The 20,417-nt window shown below is 37.9% G+C and overlaps 1 protein-coding gene across 1 annotated transcript; it reads left to right on the top strand.

The window, feature by feature from the left end:
* Positions 1-621: 621 nt before the first annotated feature.
* LOC307132637 (serine/threonine-protein kinase SBK1) lies at positions 622-11,700 on the top strand. The gene is made up of 4 exons (XM_079827101.1): positions 622-701; positions 1,856-2,037; positions 5,205-5,407; positions 10,353-11,700. The coding sequence occupies exons 2-4, from the start codon at positions 1,869-1,871 to the stop codon at positions 10,992-10,994; spliced, it is 1,014 nt and encodes a 337-aa protein (XP_079683227.1). The 5' UTR covers positions 622-701; positions 1,856-1,868; the 3' UTR covers positions 10,995-11,700.
* The last annotated feature ends 8,717 nt before the right edge of the window (positions 11,701-20,417 follow it).

The following is a 20,417-nucleotide window of genomic DNA, read 5'->3' on the forward strand; positions in this document are numbered from 1 at the left end:
AGACATCCTGTTATGAGTGATTTGTTGAAAGAAATTATTATGAATATGTATTTTTATATCTAATTATATATATTTTCATTATGTAAAACAAGTATTACTGTCTATTGAAACCCTTTTACAAACTAAACAAGATTTTTTTTTTGGTTTTGCCATGCTGTTCTTATAAATAACACTGACTGTTTGATTAAAGCACTGCTGAATGGAGATAAGAATAGAATCTGATGAAGCTGTGAGAGTATGCAAAAGACAGTCACCTTCGATTAGACCGATAAACTGTGCTTTAAAAAGAAAGACAGACCAACACAGTGCATACGTGCATAAACGCACACTCATATTCCTAATACAAACAAATCAACTGATTATCAATACTCTGCATCTTAAAAGTCAGTTCTGAAGTTTAGAACGCAGTGTTTTTGTATAAAATAGGCCAACGGAATATGCATAAACATATCTGGGGATACATGATATGACGTCTCAGCCTTGTGTGTGTGAGATATGTCATATGTGAACATGTTTACGTGTGCTGCGGGTGGAGTCAGCACCAGAGAAGCGTAACTCTTCCCAGAGTGGGTGCTTCTTCCATATAAAGCGTTGCAGGAGCTCAAAGCCCCTGTTAGAACAGGAATCCTCACTCAGTTGGGCTGCAGCACTGCTGCTATTGCTGCGCGTCTGGGCGCCCTGATCCTTTGCACAGCAGAGAGGTGAGAGAAGGGCAGAGAGAGAGAGAGAGAGAGAGAGAGAGACATTACTACACAGCTAACAATGGCAGATTTGTTGATTAAGTTAAATCCTGTGCATTATTGTGCATCCATATGGACATTGTGCATAGTCTGAATTTACAATTTTATGCATGCAGTGAAATAAAACATTTGCATTACAGTGATTTGTAAATAATTGTTGGTTGATATGTTTCTTAAAATTAACGCAGACTGCTATATTGATATTAATGGAAAACTACATTTTTGTTGGACTTAAATACACAGTAAAAAGTGGTGACATGCAATTGCTATCGGGCTTACATAACTATTTACTTTATGATTTAATGCATAAAAAATGAGGTCTTTGTATTTAGGAGGTTTCAGTGATGTTAAATAATATTTTGGACTTGAATAAAACTGGTTGATTTAGATTTAGAAATGCTGAATTAATTCTAATAGAAAAAATGGCTGTATACACAACATAGTGTGATTTAATTTACATGTACATTAATAAATGTGTAATTAATTACATATATATTTATAAAAATATATATATTTAAATATACCTAGGATGGCTTAAGGGTAAGTAAATCATGGGATAATTTAACATTTTTGGTGAACTAACCCTTTAAATAATTTTTTTTAAGTAGAAGTAAGTATAAGTAAAGTATTAACAGCAATTTTTCCTGTTCATTGGAATAACATGCAGTGTAACCTGCTTATATTAGAATTAAAAAGGAAGGAAGAGCTCATAAGTGATAATGGCACATACCACACTACGTTCTGTTTTTATTTTCTGACGCGGCAGGTCTTTCACACGTGTTTTGTGTGCACACAGAGTATCAGAGTACAGAAAGCACAGGAGCTTTACAAGAACAGGAATGTATGTAGTGAGTGTTTGGAAGCTGAGGAGGAATGTGTTGATTGTTCAGTGATGAGTGACGAGGACAAACAGAAACACTCAGCTATTGCAATGTGAATGTGCAATACAAGAGTTCCAAAAGCTAATCATCATGTATAATAAAGTTATTGATAATATGCACTTCATTCGAATCATAAATGCACATTTACAGCTGGGCACAGTTTCTATTGAAAGGCATTGTGTTAGTGTTTACACGCGTGTGCTGAATATTCTTTGATGTTTCGTTATTTACCAGGGCAGGCGGTGCAATGATTGAACTGGGCTCAGTGGAGGAGGGCAGCAGTCTGATAGACGAGCTGATGGAGTTGACATCTCAGAGCTTATGTCGACTCGAGATTAAAGAACATTTCAACATCATTAAAGAAATCGGCCGTGGCAAGTATGGCCATGTGCTGCTGGTCACCCACCGCTGCAAAGGTATGTCATCCAGATGTTCATTAAGTCTTTATTTTTACAGTATGATCATGATTTTAACGGTAAAAGACTGTAAAAATGCTACGTGATAAACAATTAAAGGGTAACTTCAGTGATTTAGTATTAGGCTTTGCATCAGTAGAAACCCCATAGTATATTTGAATTATGGTACTTTCCTCCCTCATATCCCCCTGAGACGAGAGCATTATGCATTTTATTTCTGGAAAAAATCCTCCGAGGACGCAAATATCGTCATTTTGCGTCATCGGAGGATTTTTTTGCCGGAGGCTAAAGACTACAGCCACTAGATGGAGCTGTTATGGTTATCAAACCGCCCATAGGGGAGAGATCTCACGCACAGAATGTAAGACACAGACGGCCACACGGACAATCATAATAGCGGAGCGCGGTGCAGAGTAAAGTGAGTGTTTCAACTTTTCAATGAATTCTTGGTATAGTTTAGCTTCCATATGCGATCTGAAAACGTGCCAGACTGGCGCTTAACTTTACCTCATCATGATGAATGAAATCTGATCCTGCTGCATCTGTGCCGTGACTTTTGTTCGGCTCACTCACACTTTATTGAAAAGACACGTTCAGTTTTTAATTGTAGTGTTTATTCTCTAACTAAACTAAATTATTGTTTTACTATGAAGATCAAAACGACGGTGTACGGAGTGGCCTCGTAGGGCAGCGAAGCAAGTGCATTCTGGGAGTTGTTGTCTTTCATCCACGAGACAAAAATAAATCTTCTCAGTCTAGAAGGCACCAAATTCAAAAAAGAATTCCACATTTCTACTGCATAAATGACCCAGTTTAAATACAAAGCTTAAAGGACAACTCCGGTGAAAAATGAACCTAGGGGTAATTAACACATGGTTACAGAGTAGATCGTTCTCTGGGATGCGTTTTCATGAAAATCGAATGTAAAGAGATTTATCTCTAAAAACAGATTAGCTTATAACGCGAGTCAATGGGGCATAGAATAAGTCAAATTAAATCGCTAGTTAATACCACTAACAAGGCTCGAAATAGCCTCACACTAACACGGTAGCATAATGAGGGTCCCTACATGCAAACCGTATACAGACAGGAGCCATCTTGGAAAACAGTCTCGACGAGTCGAGCCATGAACGCTGTGTGAGCTGGTCGATAGGAATTATCGCAGCTTAGCACAGCGTTCGTGGCTCGACTCGTCAAGACTGTGTTCCAAGATGGCTCTGTCTGTATACGCGTAATGTACTGTCTTTATAAAGTATCTTCTTATTAAACTGTTTGTACACTTACAAAATTCTCAATGCTTCGGTTTGCATTTACTTACTCTGTGCCCCATTTACTTGCGTTATAAGCTAATCTGTTTTTAGAGATAAATCTCTTTACATTCGATTTTTCGGTTCATTTTTCACCTTTAAAGGGGTTGTCCTTTAAAGGGGTGGTTGCATGCGATTTCACTTTTTTAACTTTAGTTATTGTGTAATGTTGCTGCTTGAGCATAAACAGTATCTGCAAAGTTACAGAGATATTGTCTTTTAAAGTTATGTCAGTTTATTGCCTACAAAAACGGCCGGTTTGGACTACAACAAGCTTCTTCCCGGGTTGGTGACATCATAAGCCCTTGCTATTAACATAAACACTGCCCCTGCGAACACGCAACAAAGTGGGCGAGGCCACGTCGCAGTCATTACGAAAGAGAGAGAGCTGTTGCAGAACTACAAACTACATTTGGCCATCCAACCAATCTAAGACCATTGCGTTTTTCGGAGGGATGGGCTTCACAGAAGCAGGAAGCAAATGAGCTGTTCAAAGGACAGTGGAGACAGCGGCGTGGAATAAAGGTAAAATATAAGAAAAATATGGCGTTTTTAAAAAAAAGAAGTATTAAGACTGTGTATTATAATGTTATACTGCGCCCCATAAACACAACCAAGCCTAGAAAAAAACCACAGAACCACCCCTTTAATGCTAAATCACTGAAGTAACCCTTTAAGTGAGTGAGTGATGTGTGGCCAAGTATGGTGACCCATACTTGGAATTTGTGCTCTGCATTTAACCCATGCAAGTGCACACACACAATAGTGAACACACACACTGTGAAGTTGAACACACACCCGGAGCAGTGGGCAGCCATATTGCTGCGGCGCCTGGGAAGCAGTTGGGGGTTCGGTGCTTTGCTCAAGGGTCTCACCTCAGTTGTGGTATTGAGGGTGGAGGAGAGCGCTAGTTATTCACTACCCCCACTGACAATTCATGCCGGACCTGAGACTCCAACCCGCAATCTCATGTTGCAAATTCGACTCTCTAACCATTAGGCCACGACTGCCCCTACTAATTGGTTAACAGAAAGTTTCCGTACTATGTATGGTGAATAACTGTAATAGATCTAACCTTACATTTAATAAAATTTTACAGTAAAATATCATTAAATTTACAGTTTTTGGAAGTGAAAAAGAACAAGTCATTGTGTAATTTACAGTGAAAAAACGTAAATTGACATTCCCAGAATTCCCTGTGTGACACTTCGCATTTGCTGTAAAATAAATGTTTTTTAATCATAATTATTACATTATAAACCTTTAAATTATATGGTGCTGTCCCGTAAAACCTTAAACGTTACTGACAGGCAGACAAGGAAGACAGAACCAAAACACAAAGAAACATGGCCAAAACAGAACATAACTCTGACAAAAATAACCAAAAGTAGAATATTTTGGTGTTTCATAAAATCAGTTTAGATTCAGTTACCATATCACATTTTTAGCTCATCTGACAAAACCTTATAACAGTTAGTTAATTTGTGTAGGCTTACCAAAAACTTTATAGGGAAAATCATTTTCAATATTTTACTAATTAAAACAATGAAAAGATTCTTTTTCTTTTTTGAGAGAGAGAGGGAGTGTATGAACATACATTGTTCACAGTTACTGCATGCCCACTTTTGTTATAGGAACACTTTGAGCAATGCAGAAATGAGTTAATGCTATTTAAATGAAACACTATCTCCTCTTTTACACTCTCACAGATCTTAATGCCAAGATGTCATCCAAACAGCTGTGAAAATACTTTCCACTACAAACATAAGACTATACGTCATTTTATGTCTCTGGAGCACTTTCTACGAAGGCCAAAAGTCCTCTGATCTTGTCTATTTGTCACTGCTGATTGTGTCACAGGGACTCCAATGGCTCTCAAAGTGCTGCCCAAAGCCTCGACCAAACTGCAGGGCTTCCTGAGAGAATACTGCATCTCCTTGCATCTGTCTTGCCACCCCTGCATCGTGGGCTTGTTTGGAATCGCCTTCCAGTCCAACGAGCACTACGGATTCGCCCAGGAGCTCGTCACAGGACGGGACCTGTTCGCCATCATCCAGCCACGGGTGGGTGATCAAAAATCATGAAATCTTTCCCCTCATTCATATATGCACCAATGCACTAGTATAGCATTGCAAACTCACAGATGCATGGGTCATTCTTCAACTACGGGCACTTTAATGTTAAACATATTGGAAATCTTGGTAACACTTTACAATAAGGTTCGTTAGTTAAGATTAGTTAACTACATTAGTTAACATGAACTAATAATGAGCTGCACTTATAAAGCATTTATTTATCTTTGTTAATGTTAATTTCGACATTTACTAATGCATTATTGAAATCTTGTTAACATTAGTTAATGCACTGTGAACTAACATGAACAGCTGTATTTTATGAACTAACGTTAACAAAGATGAACTACTGCTGAACAGAGGTGTTGTTCTTGTTTAGTTCATGTTAACTAATGCATTAACTAATGTTAACTAATACAACCTCATTGTAAAGTGTTACCGAAATCTTTTACCATGCCTTCATCTTTTTTGCTTCTTTTCAGTTGCACGTTATAAATAGATGTGTCCTTTGTCCCAGACATTACATTTTTAACTATAAAAAAAAAATCATCATAATCATCATATTATTAAATGTTTCATTTATAACTTCTAATTAAATTAAGTGTGAAATAAAGCTTTTAAAAAAATGTAAATGATGGAAATTATGCCACAGGTCAATATTTCACATTTCAATAATAAATTGTGTGTCATTTCCAATAATTATGTCAAATGATGCAAAAAGTACAAAAAAACCCCATATATAATTTGTGTATATTTAAAGGAACACTCCACTTTTTTTGAAAAAAGGCTCATTTTCCAACTCCCCTCGAGCTAAACAGTCGAGTTTTACCGTTTTTGAATCCATTCAGCCGATCTCTGAGTCTGGCTGTAACACTTTAAGCATAGCTTAGCATAGATCATTCCTATTTAAAACTTGACTCTTCTGTAGTTACATCGTGTACAAAGACCGACGGAAAATTAAGAGTTGTGATTTTTTGTTGTGTTGTGCAAGCAGGTTGTCACGTTTGTTATGTTGACGGAAGTTAGCCTATTTTCAGGCTCTGTGTAATATAATTGCGCCGCTGCAATGCTAACGGTCTAATCAGATTCAATGATCTATGCTAAGCTATGCTAAAAGTGCTACCGCCAGACCCGGAGATCGGCTGAATGGATTCGAAAACGGTAAAACTCAACTGTTTAACTCTAGGGGAGTTGGAAAATGAGTTCAAAAAAAGTGGAGTGTTCCTTTAATACTGATGCCCAAAGAAGTCACGATTTTTTTTCTTCTTGCAAACATAGGCTACTCTATGTCTGTCATTGCCAGATAACTTCCAAATCACTGTCCGACACTTGAGAAGGTTACCATTTTTTTCGTCACAGACACTACGTGTCTCTAGATGAGGTATATTTTCTCGCTGCATGCTTATAGAATTATGTTTGACAGATGCTGATCAAATGCATTTGCATTTTTTTTTTGTCTCACAACAAAGTCTCTGAGGACTTTCATAACTTCCAGATCCTTTAAAAAAATGTTAGCAATGAAATGAGCTACCGTCACTACCGTAACATCCAACACATGTGATTCCATAATTTGAAAATTACATTTTGGTTGGATCAGAAGCATGCATATTTACTGTTTGACATTCGTAGTAATGAAAGAACTAGTGAGAAAAGTATATTTTAGGTTTTTTTGATTATGTCCACAGTGCCAAAAGTGCCCCTAGCTGAAGTAAACACTTGCCCGGTATGTGACTAATAAAGCTCCAGATCCTTAAAGTCACCCCGGGCCTGTCGAACACGTCGGCGCAGGCCTGGAGTGACTTTAAGGATCTGGAATCCAGACCACACGCTAAACATGTTCACATGCTTTTCGTACTGAATTAGGAGCCGGAGGTACGCTTGACATATTTCGGTAATGTTCACATGTCTTCTTAGGAAATCTTGGAGGGTGTAATGTGTGAGTAGAAGAGCAGAGCAGCTGTTTTTCTCTGTCACAACATGAGTCTCTGTTACTTCAGCATATCCAGTGAAACTTTAAGCCAGACGTACTGAAGACTGGAAAGACTTAAAGTGGCGATAACACAGCAGGGGCTCATAAACTCATGCAACCTAATATTCATTTATAATGCAATGATGTTGTCTTGACAGGATTTTGTGCCTGCACAAGCAGAGTAAGCAAAACGTTGGGTTTTTTGAGACTGTTATTCATATAGACAGGGCTTGACATTAACATGCGGGTTGAATTTGATATACAATATACATTTTTCAATCGTAGTCTTTTTTCGATACTGAAATATCTGAATTACTTCCAATCATACCTGTCAAGTTTTGGATTTGAAAATAAGGGACATTTTTCGGCGCCCACCGCAAGCAGTCCCACCACCCCAACCAAGCTCCATATCCCTTACATTTTAAGACAGGTGTTATAGCCCAAATGAAAACACAAAAGGGTATATATGATGAGCATTTATTTAAAGGCTTATTTGCATATTTTCTGTTCATTTAACATTGCTTGTCTTAAGATTTTATTTTCATTCCACAAATTCTTTTCATTTCATATTGCTTTTCTTTTACAGTTTTTCTTTTCATTTCACATAACTTTTCTTTACTCTTTTAGTGAGTTATTGTACAAATCTGTTGCAGACTTTGCATTCTTTAAGACTGTTTTGGAAGGAGTGTATTTGTGGGCTGGGCCAGAGTGGTTCATTTTACATGAGAGTAGAGCACAAACAGTTCTGTTGTCTAATGTCATCCAATTCTCTGTAACAATCTTTTGTACCATGCTAAATACCCTTTCTGAACTTGCATTGCTATGGGCAGGGCTCGACATGAACGCTTGTCCGCTTGTCCGGGACAAGTGGATTTTTTGAAGGGGCAAGTGAAAAATAATTTTACTTGCCCAACGGACAAGTATCCTGAGTAAAATGTCAAAACAAAAAATAACTAGGGAATCACCAAAGTGCAATAATGATTCTGCATTCAGTTAGTGTAAGTGACGATCGATAGTGGATAATAAAACGAACTGACGTTAACAAGGTTGAGCTGTTGAGGCTCGCGCAGCCTCTCGAGGAGAAAATCGAAAACAAATGAGCGCCGCTCACACACAGAAACTCAGTTAACATACATGGATAAAATGGTGTAGTTTTTATATTTATAACATATGATACAGTTAAGCAACATCACACTAACAAGAGTGTTGTTTTCCTGAATACCATCACGACTGGAAATGATACTGATTTCATACGCCAGTTCCATAAACAATTAATTAACATGAAGTCACTTACATTTTATAATTAAATTCGCTGTCCCATTGATCACGGTATTTACACAAGGTTTTTTTTTTTTTTTTGGCAGGGTGCCTTAATCCGTCTCTATCGTTACGTCCTTCATCCGTCTCTGTTTTGTTTTTTTTCCCCGCGTCTCGTCATCTGACCTCACACACTAACCTTGCGACAACTGACACCTATACTGTAGGCTACTGCAGATGGCAGTTATCGCGAGGCTAGTTACAGAGCTCAGATTGGAAATGTTTTTGTTTTTTTACTCCGGTATTATTGTTTTTTAATAACGCAGGTTAAAATACGGGAGATTTACAGGAAAATACTAATACGGGAGGACGGCGGGAAAGAAGGGTAAAATACGGGACTTTCCCGGATACTTGACAGGTATGCTTCCAATACTCCGACAGCGAGCGACACACAAACCCGCCTCCCCTCACTCGCTCGTTTCATTTGCTCCGGATTAATATTGTTGCTGTTACAGGGCTTGAATTTCAGTGTGAGGTTGTGCGTATTGCGCATAATTTTACTCATTGACGCATATTTTGTGCTCACACCCAAAGTACGATAAAGCACATAAAGCTGCCCAGGGGTGCCGCTAGCAATTTTGGGCCCTATGAAAGAATATAATGTTGGGCCCCCTACCGCACCAACCTAGCTATCCAAAATTTTTGTCTGCAATTTAATAATACTGACCAATTAAGCTCCGCTTGCTCAACCCAGAATGCCCCAATTGGCTGATGAAACATTGATTAAAATTAAGATACAATGTATACAAAACGAAATTCACTTTAAAGAAAGGCTTTCTACAAAACAAAACGTAATGAAGTGGTCAAAATCCTGTCTGACCCACTCCATGTCTCCTGGCATTGCGCATCTTATGATGTGTCCTTTCTCACTTATGCTGTTCACTTTTCATAATCAACATAGATTGACAACATAGTTAGACATAAAAAATAACATTATAATATTTAAACATAAATATAAAACTAAATAACTTTTCTTAATGACTGCAACAAGTACAGTAGCCTACAATACAGAGAAATGTCGGAGTGGGATTTGAGCAAATGTCGTTTTACCTGTGAGCGTGAGTGGTTTGTGAGTGTATTTTGCCGGAAATGCAGAAATAAGCCATCATTTTGTTATATTTGTAACTCTTTGGTAGATTATACATTTATAAGTTCTATTACATTACTTCTAGTACTGTTACTACTAATAAAACCAATCTCTAGGGGCCCTTAGAATCGTCCTAACTTTCCCCCCCTTAGCGGCGCCCCTGAAGCCGCCTCTCCGTACTAAATCAAGTACTTTTTCACTGCTTATTGCACTTAAACAGTCAAATACACACAAAATAATGTCAACATGCTGGTCTTGGTGAGTATTCACGTACAGTGAAGTAAAAGTACAAATAACCAGATAAATATTTACTTTAGTAAAAGTACCATTAGCCACAGTGGCTGGTGAGCCCTGCATATACATAATACCATTTACAAATGACTAAGCAAATAGACCCATTTAAGTTATTGTTTTGTATTTATTTAAAAGATGTAGTTATATATATACATATATATATATTTAATTTTGTTATCAAACATTATTGTTTTTTTTGTGTACAATATTTCTAACCTACTTTAAAAATGTTTATTGATAAGCTGTACAGTATTTCTGTTTGTCTCCAGGTGGGCATCCCTGAGTGCGCAGTGAAGCGCTGTGCCGTTCAGATCTCTTGTGCTCTAGAGTTCATCCACCAGCGTGGCCTGGTCCACCGAGACATCAAGCCCGAGAACATACTGCTGCTGGACACCCACTGCCGGCGGGTCAAACTGGCCGACTTCGGCCTCACCCAGAGACAAGGAACCTTCATCCGCTTCATATCAGGCACGCTGCCCTATATGGCTCCAGAGCTGTGCGCCATGGTCTTGGAGGAAGGTCAGAAGGAGGAGAAAGTCCCTCCGCTCAAAGTGGAGCCTACTTTAGACACCTGGGCCTTTGCTGTTCTTCTGTTCTGTATCCTCACGGGCTTCTTCCCTTGGGAGCGCTGCAACGACAGCGACGACTTCTACGAGGAGTTTGCAGACTGGCGCAGGGCGAAGGCCCCCGTGCCATCTCAATGGAAAAGGTTCACACCCGTGTGTATGCAGATGTTCAGGAGGATGTTAGCGCTGGATGCCAGTGAGAGGTGCTCGATAGGAGAGGTCAAAGGTTATGTGGGTAAAGACTGGGTACGAGCAAAGGATGCCAACGGATGGGTGGGAGTAAACGGGGAGGTCAGCACGTCGACACCGAGCCCCTGCATAAGCAGCCACAGTGATGAACAGTGATGGTGTTAAATGACAAATTAACAATCAGAATGTGGTGCTGCAACAAACTGCAATGCAGACAGCTGATTGGTGGGCTGAATGGACATCATTAGAGGGTGTTGATATAGATATTGCTTCTCTGAAGTAACATATCTTAAAGAGTAAAGAGGAAGACACTTTGCCACAGCATTGAGTGATTGCAGGTTAAATACAGCTCTAGATATAAAACAGTTCGTTCTGGTTCTCGAATCCCAGACAGCAAAATAGTGTCAGCCCAGATCCAGGCCACGTCTGACATATGTGGATTCAATGCATACCAGATGTAGGCCAGATCTGATTGGCCGAGAGCCTTTTCCAGCCATGCGGTATTCCCCGTTTCACCGTTCATTTCTACACAGAGAGTGTAAAGGCGGTCGAGCAAACACCATCATTTTACAAATTCTACTGTTGTTGTGTCACGGAATGTAGTATTAGGTGAGAATGTAGTTATTTAGACCTCATATATGTGACATATATAAACACAGCGCATATTTGATAATGCCGAAAACAGCTTTATCTCGGCCAGTCCTTCGGGAACGACCGCTGGTGGTTCTTTGCCTCCACGTCGTGCATTAAAATAATTGAATGCACAGTTTGCCGTGGATTATCCCTTACATATCGCTACTCATATATCATGATGATTCAAACTATAACATAATGCATGTAATATATACTGTTTATTTGACCTTAGAAGGCCTTTGTTAACAAAACACTGTTCTGATGCGCACATGATTTATGTGTTATTGTTAAATATATATATATATATATATATATATATATATATATATATATATATATATATATATATATATATATATATATATATATATATATATATATATATATATATATATATATATATATATATATATATATATATATATATATATACCAAGAGTAAGGGCAAAGGAAGCAGGGATGATTGTAACGCTCAATAAATGTGACACTGACACAAGACACCATATTGTTTAAAATTTCCAAAACATTTTGTCAATGTTGTTTAAATAATATGTCATTATAAGGGACAAAATCTGACAACAACTGCATCATAAATCGCTCAAATTTCACATTCATTATTTTTCAGGCTGGTCCATGCACATGCAGAGTAGCCTCTCTCAGAAATACACTTTTTAACTAAAGGGCTGCCATATTGAGCGTTACAAATTTTCCCATTTATTTATATGAGTGGACCGTCTCCTCCCCTTTTATCTCTGATGCAGGTATGCCCACGCAAACCTCTACCTCCATCCATATTATATTGTATTATTTTATGATTTGCCAATCAGTTCTGTTTCTAGCAGAAATGAGGGTCCAGTGAATGAAGACATCACATGTAGTGTAGATGAGGGATAGATTTTAAACAACTGCTGTATTTTACTCCTGTTTCTATCCAAGTTTATTGAAATATCTATTATATATTGTATAAAATGTGTATAGATTTCATATCAACTTGTTTGCTGTGTGCTTATGATGAGACCATGTCATTATTAAAGCCAGTCCTATATTACCGAAGTATAAATCTAGTGTTTGAGAATGTGTTGTGTAATAACTAACATTAGTAATATAAGCACAGAACAATAACCACATTTTAATTTACTTAATTGTAAAATACAATAATGACTGTTACTATTTTAAAGATAGTTGAGACAAAATATACAAGATATGACTGTTGCTTTTAAAACATTTAATTCAATATTTGAATGTCCATTCAAAATGTCCAAATGTCCATTTGCACTAAATAATAACCATAAAACTGTCCTTAAATATCAAACCAACTCACTATTGATTCACAACAGATTTGATGTGCTTTTCATAACGCATAAGCTTGAGCAAAGAGCTCTAGACTACTTGACAAAAGAAAAAAGATGATTAATATTAAAAGCAACTCTGTTTAAAAATAAAGGTGGAGCTCCCAGAGTGAGGGAAGTTATTTATCCTTGCAATATAATTGAGAGGATTAAACAAGCTCCTCCCCAACCTTTTTTTCTTTTTTACAAAATGTGCTTTGAAACCCCTTCCAAGTCACTGATGACCTTTGCTTGTAACCCCAGTAATTTATTACAGTACATACAAACACAGAGAGCACTACAACCTTCCCTGTCTAACATTCGGAGATCTCCTGGCATCTGTTGCAGCTGGTGTGGTATTGATGGATTCTGGGCTGGTGTTTGTTTGGGCCCAGCTCTACAGAAACTGTCCCGGTGGGCCGTCGTCACGCTGGTGCTTTGACAGCACTTCTGAACCCAACAGCACCCTTTGCTTTGCAGCATATTTAGAGCGTTACACTAACCGGGATAATGTTACCGCAGTCCCTATGACCTAGTCCAATCAAAGGCCTTCATTACTAAACACTCTAATGCAGCCAAAAGCCCAACATGGGGTAAAGGGTTTAACAGCTTTCACTGAAGCTTGACTCCTCAGCAATGACTCATAATCTGTTTTGGTTGTTACTTTAAGCCAGATTCTTCTTACAAAGTGTCCGGCAATAACAGCCATTTTGCTGGTCACTTTGTGGAAACGGACACTTTATGGTTGTCAATTATCGCACATGTGGTCCCTCTGCTCAGTGCAGGGTTATCATTAACTAAAACTAAAAGTATTAAAAACATTTCTGTTAATTGAAATTAAGTTTAAAGCTGCAGTCCCAACCTGATCTCACAGAATTCAGTGAAATGAACACGGGCCCCTTAACTCAAAATCCGTGGCAGTTTCACAGAATCGCCGAAAATTGCGTGATTGGTCCACGGAAGTGATTCCTATGTAAGTCAATGACAGTAAAAAGTAGATATGATTTTATGAATATTTATAGGCTACTTTTATATTTTGGAGCAACTTACTCAACTCCTACCCACTCTCAACAATATAAAACAGATATTTATATTATTATTATTTATATTTATGCATTTGGCAGACGCTTTTTTTCCAAAGCGACTTACAGTGCTCTTATTACAGGGATAATCCCCCTGGAGCAACATGGAGTAAAGTGCCTTGCTCAAGGACACACTGGTGGTGACCGCTGGGATCGAACCAGCAACCTTCTGCGTGTCAGTTCCATGGTTTAACCCACTGAACCACCATCTCAGATAACAGGCAAATACAAGTACAGTCACTGGTATTTATTGCAAAAACTGACCAAAAACAATATAAAAGTATTAACTCATGTTGCATTCCAAGTCTTCTTAAGTCACACGATGTCTTCATGTAAAGAACAGAGTTGATCTTAATGTTTTAATCGCTAAAATGATGATCCCGCCGCTCCGTGAACACAACGCACTCATTCATATCTCATTCAAATAATACACACGATTCTTTAGCATGACGCAATCTGTCACGAGACACACGAGAGCCATGGGCATTTTACAATCAAAGCCGATGTAATGACGCAATTGGTCATGAGACATACGACAGCCAATGCTGTCAAAGCTGACGTAACGTTTCTTCCGGCGGTAAAATTTGAAATGTGTGCATGATCTTCGGCGGATGGACTCGACGCTGCTGATCGCTTTTGGGGATTTTCTTCACACAAATCAATCGTTTGGCCTCGGAACACTTGGAATATTTGTACTTTTTGAATAAATTGTGCCTGCAGTCGTATCTGCCTGTTATATCCTGTTTTTTATAATACACAAATGGGTAGGTTTAGGGAAGGGATTGGGTTACGTGTTCAAAACGTGTCTGAATACTGTAAAAAAAATAAAAAAAAATAATTGTAAATAAAATTATGCTGGCTGATTAAATCGAGAATCACACTCCATGTCATAATGGCAAAATCATAGTTTCATGACGATAACCAACATGCCCAACGCGTCTTTATACTGTCATTGACTTACATTGGTATCACTTCCGTGGACCCATCACGGAATTTTCGGCGATTCCGGGAAACTGCCACGGATTTTGAGTTAAGGGGCCCGTGTTCATTTCACGGAATTCTGTGAGACCAGGTTGTGCAGTCCGTACGTTTTGCCTCTTTGTCGCCATCTCTGTTTGAAACCTGCAACTGCAGTTATTCAGGGCTCGACATTAAGCCTGTTCACACGCTTGTCCTTCGGACAAGTAAATCTGTCATTCACTTGTCCGAGAAAAACATTTGCTTGTCAGGGCCATTTGGAGGGGGAAATATTTACTCGGAAATTCATTTAGACCCTGGTTCCCTGCGGTCGAAACACACCGAGTACCAGCCCGAAGTTCCTAGTTCCTGGGGAAAGTTCCTGCGGTGGAAACACAGATTTTATGTGGGTTGTACAGCGGCACAGCTCCTAAGCGCGGATGAATCTGATTTTTTGAGGAGTGTGTGTGGCTGTCATTCTTTCACTGCACCGCTGTGGATACTGTAGTTCAGAATCACAGATTCTACGTCTTGGAAGTATGACCAAAATAAGAATTTCCACTGGAAAATGTTCCACTGCTTTTGTTCTGACCAACTGAGAAAAAAAAGCATTACAATAAATCGTGCAACCAAAGGGGATTGAATCTAACGATCGCTTAGCTCACATCAGATCTAACCGTGCAAATTATTGCTTTGTTTTACTTTGTTCTCAAATTGATAATGTTAACAACATCAGTATTGCGTGACTATGTGTATTAGCGTTACCTGTAGATTTGAATTTCCATACAGTCTAATCTTTTGCCTTTGACTACGAGTCTCTACAGTTGTCACTGATGATTGTCATCTGGCCTTCCTGGATTACAATCCGCCATCAAAATTATATGTTAAATTATTCCAGCTGCAGTGAGAAAAGGCTGTAAATGATCCGCCACCTGCAGCATCCTCACATGCGATACTACTACTCAGTTTCATGTTCTCTTAAGTCATGCAGTCAGGCTCAGACATTTGAAGTGTCTGAATGCTTTTTTGGAGGTCACTGGAGCAATAACACTAGTAAACATGTCGATACAGTGTCAGTGACACCTGCTGAAATAAAGTCATCACACCGCACTACACCAATATGAGGCTCTAATTGTCTGATCTATCTAATAAATGCCACTCAGATCATTTCTCCCACATGTAGTTCAGCACAGCAAACCGTCATGCAACGTATGTTAAAAATGCTCTTTGAGCTTCTGTACTTTGCTGACAGACTCGACAACTTGACTTTTATGTGTTTTACGATGACACTAAAATATCATCCACTACAGCGGCTGCGTTTAAACCAGCACAACTATATTTTACAACTTTAACTTTCCCATAAATGCAACAGAAAGTATATGATATATTCACTAAAAAGGGGCAAAAAGTTTCAAAATGGTTTGAAGAATACCATAAATTCTGATGGCGTTGAAAACTTAATGGTGAATTGTTATCATTCTAATATGCTGATTTGCTGCACAATTTTTAACAAATATTGTTGATAATTATTAATAATGGTTCTTAATATAAATAAATTGTGCTGCTTGATATATTTTTTTTTCTGGAAACCATGCTACTTTTTAAGGATGATTTAATGAATAGAAAGTTCAAATGAACATTTATTTGAAATAGAACTCTTTAGTAACATTATAAATCTATTTAATGCGTCCTTGATAAGTACAATTTCTTAATAAAAAAACGACTTATATCCCGAATTTTTGAACGGTAGTTTATCACGGTTTCCACAATAATATTAAGCCGCAGAAACAGTTTTCAACATTGATAATAATAATAAAAAATGTTTCTTGAGCAGCAAATCAGCATATTATAATGATTTGTGACAATGAAGACCGGAGTAATGATGCTGAAAATTCAGCTTTGCATCATATTATATATATAATAATATTTCACAGTATTACTGTATTTTTTAACAAATAAATGCAGCCATAAACGGTGAACATAAGAGACTTTGTATAAAAGCATACAAAAAAACTGAATTATTCCAAACTATTTGCTGTCATATTTGTCACATAATGTGGAAACACATGAAACCACATGACATCACTCTCTGCAGTATCCCATAAGGCTTTGAGGGACAGATGTCATGAAACAGCGGCCGAAGAACCAATGGATCTGTGTTATTGCCAGCGCTACTGCTAATAAATCTTCGCTGTTATGGAAAATCGCAATCTCACAGCCAACAAGTGCTTATACTACCAATCCACAGGCATGTTTGTGAAGGTTATTTCTGCTCTCACAGTACAGTACACTGTGTCTAGACTCATGGAAACATTGAGCAAAGCATCATATGAGATGACAGCTTGATTATATTGCTGAGCATCACTCACTGATTATGCATGAAAGCTGTTTATGAGCGTTATTAGGTTTATGATCTACTGAATGTTGAGAAAATTTTAGAATTATAATTTTAACGAAGGCCTATTATAGAAAGCTTTGCAAGTAATGCGAGTTACATAACCAGATTACTTTTTTCAAGTAACTGTAAAGTAACACTTTTACATTTACAACAAGACATCTGACTTTCTTTTTCAAATAAGTAGCACAAGTTTCTTTGTTTTCCTATTTATTGATTGCACCTCTCCTGTCGCCATGTCAAGAGAAACCATGAGCAACCGTGAGTTCTAGACTAAATGTGAGCATGCATTTCCTCATCTCACTTACACAAAAACAGATTCAGTATTCCTCAAAATGAATAAAAACAGGGAAATGCAAACTCAGAATATAACGCAAACATGCAATAAATAAATGTTAAAATATACTTTAAGTATTTCATCTCACTTTATCATCCAATGTCTTTGTTGCTGACCTTCAATAATCCAATTCAACCATACTGATATTAATGAGGGAACACAAAAATTAACACAGGAGGGAACGGAGACGTACGTCAGAACTGACCGACGAATTGGGGATTGTTTTCAGAGACCAATCTACTTTGAGTGTTTTAAAACGAGCCCATGAACATTGGCATGCGGTTCACGCGTTCCATTCTGAATTACTTTAGTGAAGCATCACATTTGTATGGAAGCCGAAGCTTCTGCCACGGAACAATTAAAACAATTATTGTGATTTTTTTTATCTCACAATTCGTACTTTTTTCTTACAATTGCAGATCTAATGTCAGAATTGAGGGATATAAACGTGCAATTCTGACTTTTTTTTCTCGCAATTGTGAGTTTATAACTTGCAATTTTTACTTTTTTCCTCAGAATTTTGATTTTATAAAGTTCAATTTGAGTTTATATCTCACAATTCTGACTTTATAACTCACAATTGCAACTTTATATCACACAATTCTAAGAAAAAGGTCTGAATTTAAACTCGCGATTGCGAGAAATTGTCTAGAATTATGAATTAAAAAGTCGCAATTACTTTTATTTATTATTTAGTGGCAGAAACAAGCTTCCATCACATTTTGATTATTATAATTATTTTTTTATGTATTGCTGAAGCAAAAGTGTTGAACTTTCTTCTGCATCCTCTTAAAAATAACGGTGTCATGAAGAACCAAAAAGGGGTTTTCATGGCGATGCTATAGAAGAACCATTTTTGGTTCCCTGAAGAACCATTTTTTTCTAGCCATTTTATAGTCTAAAGAACCTTTCTACACTATAAAGAACCTTTTGTGCAATTGAAGGGTTCTTTGGATATTAACGGTTCTTCATAGAACCAACCACCCTGCCAAAGAACCTTTATTTTTAAGAGTATATTCTTTTGCAATCCAGAATGGCAGCACAGCTGAAAGGTTTGTTTGAGCTGCGCCCTCTACTGTACAGGTGTGAATCTGCATTTCATTCAGCCGAAGCTATTCATTTCACTTTTGGAGTGAAAGGGCCTTTACATTTGCCAAATTTGTTGTTGTTGTTGTTAAAAAGCAAATAATCAATCCTAGCCCCGGGGGAGGGGGGTATTCCAGAAAACAAGGTTAACCTACCACCATAAATACCTTAAACTCTCGGTTGATTAACCCAAACCTTGCTTACTCGAGGTATGCTGGTTCCAAAAACGCGTCCAGTTCAGACAACCCAGAGTAACCATGAACAGACAAGACATTTTCAACAGAGCAACGAATCAATGATTCACCATGGAAACAGACGCTAAGAAAAAGAGCGCCATTCTACATCCTCTTCTTATTTTGTTTAATGCCAATTTAAAGAAAACAATAATAATCACAGAGAATTCACATAGAATAAGGATTATATTGTTTGTTTGATGCTAATTAATTGAATGCAGATCCATGTGTGAGATGACAATAAAATAAATAATAAATATATTTGAATTGAATTAACATTTAAACATTCCCTTGTTATAATAGTGCTTTAGAATTAATATATAATATTGTATATTATAACTGTAACTATATAACACATTTAGTTATAAAAATGTAAAGGGTTAGTTCTTACCCCCAGGGCATCCAAGATGTAGGTGTCTTTGTTTCTTCAGTAGAACACAAATGAAGATTTTTAACTCAAACCGTTGCTGTCTGTCAGTCGTATAATGCATGTGAATGGGGTCCAATTCTATTAGAGTAAAAAAAAACATGCACAGACAACTTCAAATTAAACAACACATTGATGTCTTAAGACACGAAACGATTGGTTTCTGCGAGAACTGCCATAACTTCCTGTGAGTAAGGTCAAAATACCGGCCGGGTCATAGATATATATACGTAGATTCCTCATTTGAGCGATCCGCGCAGGCACTAATGAGGAATCTATGTACATATCTATGACCCAGCCGGTATTTTGACCTTACTCACAGGAAGTTATGGCGGTCTGGAGAGCTGATGACATTCGTCTGATATGAGGTGAAATAATAGCATAAATACCGATCGTTTCGTGTCTTAAGACATCAGTGTGTCGCCACGAGCCGCAGGGTTTAATTTGAAGTTGTCTGTGCATGTTTTTTTTACTCTAATAGAATTGGACCCCATTCACATGCATTATACGACTGACAGACGGCAAAGGTTGGAGTTAAAAATCTTCATTTGTGTTCTACTGAAGAAACAAAGACACCTACATCTTGGATGTCCTGGGGGTAAGCAGAAAAACCTCACATTTTCGTTTTTGGGTGAACTATCCCTTTAACTATTATATTACACACATCTGAATACCTCGAAAGTAACCCTGGATCATGAGCTGCTCCGGAACAGGGCTGGATTTCCCCAGACCTTCTTAACACTATGTCGTTCTTAAGTACAGAAAAAAGAAAAAAGACAGTAAGAGAGAGCGCCAGCAGCTGAATTTCGGGTCTGAGCTAAGTCGGGTTTGTCTTGTCAAAGTCGGACCAACATGATCTAAAATTTGCTGCCGTGGCAGGCAACATTTATTTTGAATCGCAGCTTCTGACATGGTAGCCATGGGAATAAAGTTTTCACGGATGAAATAGTGCACATAGAAATGGCTCCGAGGACGGCGCCGTCTTTGATTTAGCACAACTATTCGCCGTATCGCTGCCATAGTTTGACCAAACTCCCCTCCACAATCATTCCCTTTAAATAGACTCCATAATGGTTTGCCAGCTGATGTACCTTTGGTTGA

This window comes from Gobio gobio, assembly GCF_949357685.1.
Source record: "Gobio gobio genome assembly, chromosome: 10".
Lineage (NCBI taxonomy): Eukaryota > Metazoa > Chordata > Actinopteri > Cypriniformes > Gobionidae > Gobio > Gobio gobio.

What these genes read in the sequence shown, in the direction of transcription:
- LOC307132637 (XM_079827101.1), top strand. Translation starts at nt 1,869, where the DNA reads ATGATTGAACTGGGCTCAGTGGAGGAGGGCAGCAGTCTGATAGACGAG. An exon ending in GGTCACCCACCGCTGCAAAG is followed by an intron (nt 2,038 to 5,204) that starts GTATGTCATCCA and finishes ATTGTGTCACAG; the next exon opens with GGACTCCAATGGCTCTCAAA. An exon ending in TCGCCATCATCCAGCCACGG is followed by an intron (nt 5,408 to 10,352) that starts GTGGGTGATCAA and finishes GTTTGTCTCCAG; the next exon opens with GTGGGCATCCCTGAGTGCGC.